At 45.2% G+C, this 12,510-nt stretch overlaps 1 protein-coding gene across 4 annotated transcripts in view; it reads left to right on the forward strand.

Annotated features, from left to right (window-relative positions):
• GRB10 (growth factor receptor bound protein 10) overlaps positions 1 to 12,510 on the forward strand; it is a 263,650-nt gene that overhangs the window by 184,516 nt on the left and 66,624 nt on the right. For all 4 annotated transcript variants that reach the window (XM_073332709.1, XM_073332708.1, XM_073332712.1 and 1 more), the window contains one exon: positions 2,491 to 2,632. In XM_073332709.1, coding sequence (XP_073188810.1) covers positions 2,491 to 2,632 — 142 coding nt within the window. The remainder of the gene's footprint in view (positions 1 to 2,490; positions 2,633 to 12,510) is intronic.

A 12,510-nucleotide genomic window follows, 5' to 3' on the forward strand; every position in this document is an offset into this window, starting at 1 on the left:
TTGGTTTGACTAGCCTTCAGCTTCAGTTTTGTCATGACCACAAGCAACCTGTGGTCCGTATTGCCAACTTCCATACCCCTGAACACCGAACAGTGGTATATGCAGTGGTATATACAGCTTCCCTGCCAGTTGGCTATCAGAATGTGAACTAGTGCTTTGCGGGTTCATCCATCATTCAAATACAAAGTCCGTGCATTTATGTTCTTCTGTTGGAAATCGATGTCAGAAACAAGGAGACCAGTGGGGCACGAATCTCCCTGTTACCATTCATGGTCATATTCACAAAGAAATGCCCAATGCTTTCTGGATGCAGGCAGCCTACCTGACCCCTGTTGTGCCAGGACCCCGGGCTGCAGCCCTGAAAGCCCCTGCATTAATCCAGCCCTGCATTTTCATCACATAGCACAGTGATAATCCTCTGGGGAAGATGTGGTTCGGTTTTGTTTTTTAAATGGTTTCCTTGGCATTCCCAAGCATAACAAACTTATCAGAGAAGACTCTGACTCTTAACTCTGTGCAGTTCCACAAGCACTTGTACAGCATGGCTCAGATTCACGTAGGCTCAACATCACCATGCAGGGCCAGATTAACACAGAGGCTTTCGGGGCTGCAGCCTGGGGCCCTGGCACAGCAGGGCTCGGGCAGGCTGCTTGCACCCCATGGCCCCATGCCGCTCTGAGGCCCATGGTGGCAGGAAGGCAGGGAACCGGCCAATGGGAACTGCGGGGGCAGCATGTGGAGACACGCTATTCCCCTCCCCCAGGGACACACACAGAGACATACTGGCAGCTGGCTGCTTCCAGAAGTGGCGTGGGGCTATGGCATGCAGGCAGGCAGCCTGCCTGAGCTCTGCTGCGCCACCAGCCAGGAGCCACCTGCGGTAAGCGCCTCCCGGCCGGAGTCTGCAGCTCACACCTCCTCCTGCACCCCAGCCCCCTGCCCCAGGTCAGAATCCCTTCCTTCACCAAACTCCCTCCCAGAGCCCTCACCCTCTTCTGCACCCCAACACTCTGCCCCAGCCTGGAGCCCCCTCCTGCATCCAAATTCTCTCCCAGAAAGAAACTAATATAACAGCTGTTCTAAGGTAAGAAGTAGGCTATTTTGAATTAACTTAACTATATTCTATGTGTTTTAAGATTGAAATGTAACCACAGAATGGCTTTATGTTAATTAAAAGGCAAGTTTAGTATAGCGTTAATAACCTTGATGCCATAATTGTAATAATTTTGTTTTAAATTAGCAAAAAGACTTGTATACAAGGGTCCCTCAAAATCTAATAGCCCCAGGCCCACAGGAGAGCTATCCGGCCCTGTCACCATACTTAACTTGTAGGTGCCCAGAAAATCACTTGGCCTCACAAAGCCTGAGTTAGGCACCTAGGCTTCCTATACGATGAATGGGGAGAGATAGGTGCCTTCCAATGGGATCACAAAAGCTGGCATGCTAGACTGCTCCTCACCTAAGTTAGCCAGTGGGAGATGTCAACAAGAGGGATATGTGCTGAATTGAAACCTTCTGTTTCCACTTCACTATACTGGAGGTCAGTGCAAGTCTCTGATCATAGGCTGTCTATAAGCCTGAGGCACAAGAGACTGTCTTGATTATAGGGAATCTTTACCATAAACTATATAGTGACCAATTCCGGGTAGCTCTACTTCGTCTAGATGGCTCTTTCATCACATTGTTTAGACACAAGTAGGGAAAACCCCTACCACCTGGCTAGACAAGTCAAATTGCCACTGTTACAGCCCACAATTATGACTGGCACACCACTTCCCACCAAAACTTGCCTATTAACCTGTTTAAACAGGTGTGCCTTATACTGGACCATAAAGGCTGCGAAATTCTGGATCTGAACAATCCTGCCAGCAGAGTTCTTATAGGCCTTGCCACCAGTCCTAGAACTCTAACATAGGAGTATCCCAATTGATCATACCTACTGAGGTGAAACCTTGTTAGGATCTAGTTACGATCAACTGTGACACTTCAGCAGTCTGCTCCTATGCTAGAGCTCTAGGACTGTTGGCAAAGTCTACAAGGATTATGCTGGCAGGATTGTTCAAATGCAGAATTTGGCAGTAGCAGCTCTTCTCTTGGATTGCATCCATTTGAACGAGCTCACATATATATGTACTTCTGGCATGTAGAACATAAACTAACAGTCTTCAATTTAGCCCTTGCTATCTGTGATATAGGTCTGATTTTTTTTCTCAACAATTACTTCAATTATACGCACATATAATCAAGTTAGATGCAACAAAACAAGCTTGGATGCGTGACTGACTTTTCACACGCATTACCTAATTTGTTCATTCAATCACAGTAATTGTATGTATGTATGTTGTGAAAAAATATCTCTATTGTTTTGAACAAAGTTTGTTTGATTCCCTTTCCTAAATGGTGTATGATATCAATATGCCGAATGTAGGCAGTGGGTTAGTCAGGAGACTTAATTTCTTCTTTTAATATTCAGTTCTTATGTGTTTGTAGACGTCTCCAAGAAGAAGAACAACAGTTTAGAACATCCTCTTTGCCAGCCATACCAAATCCATTTCCGGAGCTTTGCAGTCCTACAAGCTCTCCAGTACTGGCTCCTGGATCTTTACCTCAGAGTCAACCTGCTAGTAAGCATGTGAGTATTAAGTAGAAGTACATTTCTATCATAGATTCTCATTTAAGCTGACAATTGATTACTTCAGTGTAAAGGTAGAAGGAAAACCTCAAGATGCCTAGAAATATATATATATATATCTTGACCTTGAGCAGTGCAATACTGGCAAGAGACTACTATCTGCAAACAGACTTCAAAACTGTAAAAGGTTTGTAAGTACCAAGAGATCAGAAGCTCTCTTGCTGTTAATAAAGGATGTTTGGAGTGAATGAAGCAATAATGTTTAATATCCTCTCCTGAATTTCATTATGCTAGGCAATGTTTCATTTAATTCAGAAATCTGGATAATTTTCTTAGAGCATTAATTGGGTATATTATGCTGCATATACTAGGTGCCACAATAGTGCTTACCAGCCTGTTGCTGATTAAAAATCTAAGGGGTTTATAAATAGCTCCCTGTTTGCTTTTAAAGATATGTGTGGTCTTTACTGGTTTTAATGTACATCATAAAGCTGCCCAAAAAGCAAAGTAATCTTCTTAGATCTAATGGTGAGAGCAGGGGGAATGGGATTTAGGAGCAAAATTACCTGATGGAAAGCTGGCTTGAGTGGCTCTTCACACTGAGGTCTGGTCTACAGTACGCGGTTATTTCGGAATTAGCCAAGTTACCTCGAAATAAAACTGGTTCCGTCCACATGACCAAACCAGTTTTTCGATTTAAAGGGCTCTCTACTCCGATTTCTGTACTCCACCTCGGCAAGTGGAGTAGCACTAAAATCGAGATCGCAGTTCCAGGTTACAGGTACTGTGGACGCAATTCAACGATATTGGCCTCCGGGAGCTATCCCAGAATGCTCCCTTGTGACCGCTCTGGACAACAGTCTGAACTCCGATGCACTAGCCAGGTAGGCAGTAAAAGCCCTGGGAACTTTTAAATTTCCTGTTTGGTCACAGGTGACCATCAGTACAGTTCACCATAACAGGCGACCATGCAGAGTCCACCATCACAGGCGACCATGCACTCCCGGATTCTCAGACAAGCTCCAGCATGGTCCAAACAGGAGATACTGGATCTCATTGCATGTTGGGGAGATGAATCTGTTATGGCAGAACTACGTTCCAAAAAAAGGAATGCAAATATGTACGCTAAAGTCTCCAGGGCCATGACGGAAAAAAGCTACTCTAGGGACACACAACAGTGTCGTACAAAAATCAAGGAGTTCAGGCAAGCATACCAAAAATCCAGGGAGCCAAACGGGTGCTCTGGGTTACAGCCCCATACATGCCGCTTCTACCATGAGCTGCATGCAATTATGGGGAGCGATGACACCACTACCCCACCACTGTCCATGGACACCTGCAAGGGGGGAGTAGCACGGAGCGAGGAGGATGAGTTTTTGAAGGAGGAGGAGGAGGTGGATAGTGCACAGGCGGCAAGTAGGGAATCTGTTTTCCCCCAGCCAGGAACTATTCTCAACGCTGGAGCCAATAGCCTCCCCCTACTCCCAAAGCATGCTCCCGGACCATGACACTGGAGAAGGCACTTCTGGTGAGTGAGAGCTTGATTGGAGCCACGCAATGTGGGGTGGAGGGAAACCCAGCCGTGCTGCGCTGTTCACATTTAGTTTAATGGGCTCATCCCTGCTCAGAGCCTCGTCAGAGCCCCGCGATGGGGGTGGGGGTGGGGCTGGGGGGAGGGTGTTGTGTGAAGCGATCATCCCAGAGAGCCCGCAGGCTGCCTGCAAGCTGAATTCTGTTGCCTGGCCGCATGTGGTGGCTTACTCACACCAAAGTGGCAGGCACTTCAGTATAAGAGGCAAAATGAGACCTTGTACAGAAAGAACATGTGCTGTGTACTATGAATTTCCTGTTTCACTGAGAAAGTGTCCCCTTTGTTCTCTAAAATGTATCTTTTAAAATACTACCCTCCCTTTTTCTCCTCCTGCAGCAGGTGCAAATGTTTCAATGTAGTCCCTGTCTACTCCGTCCCAGAGGCTGGTCCAGATTAGAAGCCAGAAAAAATGAACTCGGGACGACATGTTTGCCGAGCTCATGTAGTCCTCCCGCACTGATAGGGCCCAGTTGAATGCGTGGAGGCAAACAATTGCGGAGTCGCGTAAAACGTTACATGACTACGAAGAGAGGAGGGACATGCGCGATGAGAGCAGGGAGGATGCTATGATCAAGCTCATGGGGGAGCAAACTGACATGCTCTGCTGTATGGTGGATCTAATGCGGGAAAGGCAGCAAGACCACAGAGTGCTGCTGTAGCCCCTGAATAACCGCCCTCCCTCCTCCCCAAGTTCCATAGCCTCCTCACCCAGACGCCCAAGAAAATGGGGGTGGGGGGAAGGCTATGGGGACCCACACAGCCAACCCCAGAGGATTGCACAAGCAGCAGAATTTGGCATATCCTAAATTTTGATTTGGTTTCTGGACTTGTTCTTCCCTCCTCCTCCACCCCTCTAATCCAATCCCCCTCCCCCCCCAGTCTAGCTTCTGATTTCTCTCAATGTTTTGTGCAACAAATAATAATGGTTTTTAAACAACTGTGACTTTATTTCCATATATATAGATATAGGGTGGGTAAATTTAAGACAAACCAACACAACTCTCACACCGTACCCTGGCCAGTCATGAAACTGACTTTCAAAGCTTCTCTGATGCGCCGCATGCCCTGCTGCGCTCTTCTAATCACCCTGTTGTCTGGCTGTGTGAAACTGGCTGACAGGCGAGTTGCCTCAACCTCCCACCCCACCATAAATGTCTCCCCCTTACTCTCTCAGATATAGTGGAGCACACAACAAGCAGCAATTACAATTGGAATATTGGTTGTGCTGAGATCTAACCGAGTCAATAAACTGCGCCAGTGCGCTTTCAAATGTCCAAACGCACATTCTACCACGATTCTGCACTTGCTCAGCCTATAGTTGAACTGCTCTTTACTACTGTCCAGGGTGCCTGTGTATGACTTCATGAGCCATGGCATTAAGGGGTAGGCTGTGTCCCTGAGGATAACTATAGGCATTTCAACATCCCTAACAGTAATTTTCTGGTCTGGGAGGTAAGTGCCTTCCTGCAGCTGTTCAAACGGACCAGAGTTCCTGAAGATGCGAGCATCATGCACCTTTCCTGGCCATCCCACGTTGATGTCAGTGAAACGTCCCTTGTGATCCACCAGTGCTTGCACCACCATGGAAAAGTACCCCTTGCGGTTTATGTACTGGCTGCTCCGGTGTTCCGGGGCCAAGATAGGAATATGCATTCCGTCTGTCACCCTGCCGCAGTTAGGGAACTCCAGTGCATTAAAGCCATCCACAATGGTCTGCACATTTCCCAAAGCCACTGCCCTTGATAGCAACTGGTCAATGATTGCATTGGCTACTTGCAGCACAGCAGACCCCACAGGAGATTTCCCCACTCCAAACTGATTCCCGACTGACCGGTAGCTGTCTGGCATTGCAAGCTTCCACAGGGCTATGGCCACTTGCTTCTCAACTGTGAGGGCTGCTCTTATTTTGGTGTCTTTGCGCTTCAGGGCAGGGGACAGCAAGTCACAAAGTTCCATGAAAGTGGCCCTACACATATGAAAGTTTCTCAGCCACTGGGAATCATCCCATACCCACAACACTATGCGGTCCCACCAGTCTGTGCTTGTTTCCCGGGCTCAGAATCGGCATTCCACCGCATGAACCTGGCCCAACAGCACCATGATCTCCCTATCGCCACATGCTGTGCTGTCTGTGTCCATGTCCTCACCAGCATCACACTGTCGTCGCTTCCTCGCCCGGTTTTGCGGGTACTGCACATGGTGCTGGATAATGCGCGAGGTATTTACAATGGTCAAAACTGCAGCGGAGATCTGATCAGGCTCCATGGCTATGGTGTCTGCACGGGTAATCCTGGAAAAAGGGCGCGAAATGTAGGAGAGCAGAGTGGCAGCGGAAGCTGTGCTGTTTGGTTCACGGTAGCCGAACAAAGGCTGAAAAAGGTTGTGTTCTGTGGCTTTCACGGAGGTGGGAGCCCAGGACAGACAACATGGAGAAACTTGGAAGCATGGCAATAGCGGGAGAGCAGAGTTGGCCGCCGAAGCTGTGCTGTTCGGTTCGCAATGGCCGAGCGGAGTTGGCAGCGGAAGCGTTTGATGAGGAAGAGAGAGAGTAGATAGTAGAGATTACATAGGAAGATGAGAGGAAATGAAAGGTGGATTCATAGTAGCAGGAGAGCAGCGATGCACCGTCTGCTGAAAGCAGTATGGCGTCTGCATGCCAAAAAGGCGCGAAACAATTGTCTGCTGTAGCTTTCTGACGACACACACCCAGAAACACCCAACGAGAATGTTTTTGCTCCATCATGCACTGGGAGCTTAACCCAGAATTCCAATGGGCAGCGGGGACTGCGGGAACTATGGAATAGCTACCCACAGTGCATCGCTCCCACATTCGATGCTAGCCTTGGTACTGTGGACGCAATCCGCTGAATTCACACGCTTTAGTGGGGACACAGAAGACTGAATGTATAAAATAGCTTCCGAAAATTCAAATAGAATAATTTCAAAATAATTTCCTACTGTAGACGTACCCGGAGAGTTTTACAGTGACACTTCATCAAATTTGGGTACTCACACAGGAGAAAGAAGGTGTCGTCATGTAAATATTTATCTCTCCTATCCACCCCTCTCTACCCCCTAAAGAGTGCCGTTTTACCCACCCTGCTATTAGTCCTGGAGCTCTCTTAAAATAGACACTACACTTAAGCCAAAAAGCTGTGGATAATTTTGTGAGATGCACAAACTTGCACTAGACTGAAATGATTTTAAAAAAAAAAACTACTTTTCTTTTGTGACTGGAGACCCAAGTACAAACCTGATCTGGGCCAGAGGTATGAAGATGTTGCATTACCTTATTTTTGGTTTTCTAGAGAAGTTCTTCAATTGAGCAAACTGAAACCTAATATTTTTCTCAGCTTCCTTTTTTAAACAAAATGGTTAGATTGAAATAAACATCCACAATTTACCTCCACACAGTAGGTGCTACATAACTTGCTACCTTTTTTGTAAATGTACGTTCTCCCTGAATTAATTAAAATTTCTTAACAGTGCATGATCTGAGGACCAGAGAGTGTGCTGATCCACTTCCTGGACACTACGGTGCTAATAAGTGATGGTCACATAAACATCACCCTATATCAGAAACCTACTGACCGCTATACCTACCTACATGCCTCCAGCTTCCATCCAGGACACCCTACATTTTCCATTGTCTACAGCCAAGCTCTACGATACAACCACATTTGCTCCAATCCCTCAGACAGAGACAAACACCTACAAGATCTCTATCAAGCGTTCTTACAACTACAGTACCCACCTGCTGAAGTGAAGAAACAGATTGACAGAGCCGGAAGAGTACCCAGAAGTCACCTACTACAGGACAGGCCCAACAAAGAAAATAACAGAACGCCACTAGCCATCACCTTCAGCCCCCAACTAAAACCTCTCCAACGCATCCTCAAGGATCTAGAACCTATCCTGAAGAACGACCCATCACTCTCCCAGATCTTGGGAGACAGGCCAGTCCTTGCTTACAGACAGCCCCCCAACGTGAAGCAAATACTCACCAGCAACCACACATCACACAACAGAACCACTAACCCAGGAACCTATCCTTGCAATAAAGCCCGTTGCCAACTGTGTCCACATATCTATTCAGGGGACACCGTCATAGGGCCTAATCGCATCAGCCACACTATCAGAGGCTCGTTCACCTGCACATCTACCAATGTGATATGTGCCAGCAATGCCCCTCTGCCATGTACATTGGCCAAACTGGACAGTCTCTACATAAAAGAATAAATGTACAGAAATCGGATGTCAAGAATTATAACATTCGAAAACCAGTCGGAGAACACTTCAATCTCTTTGGTCACTTGATTACAGACCTAAAAGTCGCAATATTACAACAAAAAAACTTCAAAAACAGACTCCAATGAGAGACTGCTGAATTGGAACTAATTTGCAAGCTGGATACAATTAACTTAGGCTTGAATAAAGACTGGGAGTGGATGCGTCATTACACAAAGTAAAACTATTCCCCCACCCCACCGCTGTTCCTCAGAGGTTCTTGTCAACTGCTGGAAATGGCCCACCTTGATTATCACTACAAAAAGTTCCCCCACCCCGCTGTCCTGCTGGTAATAGCTCACCTTACCTGATCACTCTCGTTACAGTGTGTATGGTATCACCCATTGTTTCATGTTCTCTGTGTATATAAATCTCCCCACTGTATTTTCAACTGAATGCATCCGATGAAGTGAGCTGTGGCTCACGAAAGCTTATGCTCAAATAAATTTGGTAGTCTCTAAGGTGCCACAAGTCCTCCTTTTCTTTTTAGAGATCTCAGAATGTCTTGTGTGCTGGGGAAAGGAAACGAAGTAGTAGGCAACTGTCTTGTGACTCCTGGCCCTTGATAACAGAACAATTTTTCCAGCCTTTCTTCTAAGCAACAAGGCATGTGTTGAGACTGGTTGCAGCTATTTAGAGACTCCAATAACTTATTCGGGCCTTCTATCTTTATTTCTCTTTTTGACACACACACGCACTTCAGTATCAGTAGCTTTTATAAGTTTATCATATGAAACAAAATGCAGCCTAAAAGATGGCTGAAAGCCATAAGATTCTATCTTGAACTGTGTCTCAGTGATTCAGGAAAGAAATACCCTTGTAGTTGTCTCTTTAACAGGGAGGGCCCTGCGAAGCTTAAGTTGCTCAGGCTTTGGCTGTAGCCCAAGGTGATGGGGCTTGGAGCCCCAGGTATCAGCCCCATGCGGTGAGGCTTCAGCTTTCTGCCCTGGGCCCCAGCAAGTCTAATGCCAGCCCTGCTTGGCAGCCCCTCCCCCCGCCCCCCCTGAAACCTGTTTGCGGCCCCTGGGAGCCCCGGACTTCTGGTTGAGAACCACTGGTCTAAAAGGTTTCAGAGTAGCAGCCGTGTTAATCTGTATTCGCAAAAAGAAAAGGAGTACTTGTGGCACCTTAGAGACTAACAAATTTATTTGAGCATAATCGGATGCATTCAGTGGAAAATACAGTGGGGAGATTTATATACATAGAGAACATGACCATAAAAGCTGAGAAGTGCAAGGTGGTCTGGACCGAGCAGTGCCAGGAGGCTTTCCGGGCGCTGAAGGAGGCTCTGGTCAGTGGCCCAGTTCTGACAAACCCAGACTTTGACAAGCCCTTTATGGTGTTCACCAACACCTCAGACGTGGGACTGGGGGCGGTGTTAATGCAGGAGGATGAAAAAGGGGAGAGACACCCCATCGTGTACCTGAGCAAGAAGTTGCTACCCCAGGAGCAACACTACGCGGCCATCGAGAAGGAATGCCTGGCCATGGTGTGGGCCCTCAAGAAACTAGAGCCATATCTCTTCGGGCGACACTTCACCGTGTACATCGACCACTCTCCCCTGACCTGGCTGCACCAGATGAAAGGAGCCAATGCCAAACTTCTGAGCTGAGGTGGACTAAGGTGCCACAAGTACTCCTTTTCTTTTTACTGGTCTAAAAGGTATTCAGTGTTTCAGATTCTGATGCCTTTAAAGGGGCACCCACTTGAAATTCATCTTTCCATCTGAAAATGTTGTATCTCTGTTTATCACACATAACATCTTTTTACTGTAACTGGAACATGATGCTATATATGTATGTTATGCGCTTGAAGTGTACTGTGAAGTGTACTGTCAGTTTCTGGTGTGGTAGTTTTTTTTTGTTTTGTTTTTGTTTTTTGTCCAGTTTCTGCTGCTTGATTCAGGGTGTGTTTTAGGACATCACTTATGCACTGTTCTGGGATTACTTCATGAACATTCTCCTCCCAGGCCCATAGTGGGGATTTGTTTTGGAATTTTCAATAGGGCAAAATAAATCTAGTGTGGTTTATGGAACTGTCTTCTTTTATTCATTGTTTGTTTGTTATGAAATGTACCACACACTTCCGGTTTTTTTTGTTTTGTTTTCTCCTGAAAGCGACTTTCTTGTTTTATATACATATCTGGAAATATTTAACACCTTTTTATAGGACCAAAGCTAGAGTTTATAACCTTCAGTGATGACCAGTAGGCTCTTCTTCCACTGGTGGGATTATTTCTCCTGTCTCTAGAATTCTGTCACCTGGGAATACTTTGGGCTTCACTTCAATAACACCATATGGCATTTTCATTATATGGTATTTGACAAAGTAGTGAATAACCCAGTCAGGAATAAGTATCTGAGTTACAGTAAATACACCAGCTTTGTAAGGCAGTGAAAAATATCAGAAGTGAGAAAAAACTTGAGGCTATAACTATTTATTTCAATTTCACTCTCTCTTGCAGTACGTATTACTTGTTGAGAAGGATCTTGATATAGTGAATAACTATGTCCCTTTTCGTCTGGAAAATATAAGGGTATACTATATGATGATGGGCTTGTTTGCCAAAATAATATGTGTGTATAAATAAATAAACTAGTTACAGGAAACCATCTAAAGTGCAGTGTCAAAATTAATCTGTCTGGGGGTAAAAGTGGAAGCTTAAACTAGCTGTAATTCAGCAATGGAGACATTTTATAGTCTCTTGCTGTGCAGAATGGTCTTTAGACCACTCTTGCATTGATTTTGAAGGAAAGTATGCAGGTAGCCTGAATTAATAAAAGAAAATGTCATCTAATGGTAGAAGACAGAACAATCTCTAGTGTGAACCTATCCAACAAATAAATGATGAAAGCCTTCCCCCATAGTTACTTTCGCAACGATAGGACTGAGACCAGATAAGGGCAATCTGAAATGCTGACTAGTGCTAGGGTGGTCAAACATTTGATGCTTCAAGGAGTCTAGGAATGAATAGTAATTAGACAACTGTGCTTTCATAGTGAGTTTGCAGTGGTGATGTAATGCTTGATTTCAGTGCTATATACAGAAGCAGACTGAGTGTTTGGAGAGAGTTTACAGTGAGGGGGTCCAGATGTCAACCTGTTTATACTAAATGGCATAGTAAACATTTTAGTTAGAGAACCAAGTAGGGAATATTCTGGGGGAGTTGAAAACTGACTCTGCACACTAAACAGAAGCTGAGTAGGACTCTTGAGTTGACTCAGGAAACGCTGCAGGAAAAAACAGTTACACATTGTTGTAACTTCACAAATTAGTTGTATGGTAAACAAAACACCTAACATGTCTGGCACTGGAAGGAATTATGACTCTTCAGGCAATATTTGCCAGAATAGCTGTTGAATCTCTAAGCACCATCTCAAAATTATGGCACATAAAACAAAATGAAACTACTGAGCTAAGAGCCATGTTATTTTGGGGAACGTTGACAAGCTCGAGGAATCCACTAAACGATACTACGCCAAATATTGACTTTTTACCTCATATACTCCTTTTCCTCTAAAAGCGTTGCCCCTCTGTCCCCAGATCTCACACACCCCTTTTTAAATTGGTGCGATTAATACCAAAATTAAACTAAAGATGTCTGTAAATATTTAAGATCCACACTTCTTTTGAAGAGGGCATTAATAGGGATACCTAGATCTTTGATTTCCCCTCCTCTCCCCACAGCCCCTCAAATCTGAGGGAGATAACATTTTCAGGATGGGAGAAAGAAGAGATGAAGGTTTTTAAACATCATTTAACAGGATAAATATGTTTATGTAAGGAGAATTGTAACCAGAAGATAAAAAAAAATGGCTAAAAACATCAGACAGCTAGATTACCACTAATTGAAGTCCATCTTTGTGTTGCTGGTCTAAACCAAAAACTTGTTGGTAACTTAGGCTATAATTTCTGGTTGTGTACAAATATTTTAGAAGAAGCATGCAATAATTACATGTAGGTCACTGCAGTGCCACAGGATATTAGTCTAAAGTATCTT

Source organism: Lepidochelys kempii, chromosome 2 (genome assembly GCF_965140265.1).
Source record: "Lepidochelys kempii isolate rLepKem1 chromosome 2, rLepKem1.hap2, whole genome shotgun sequence".
In the NCBI taxonomy this organism is placed as follows: Eukaryota; Metazoa; Chordata; order Testudines; family Cheloniidae; genus Lepidochelys; species Lepidochelys kempii.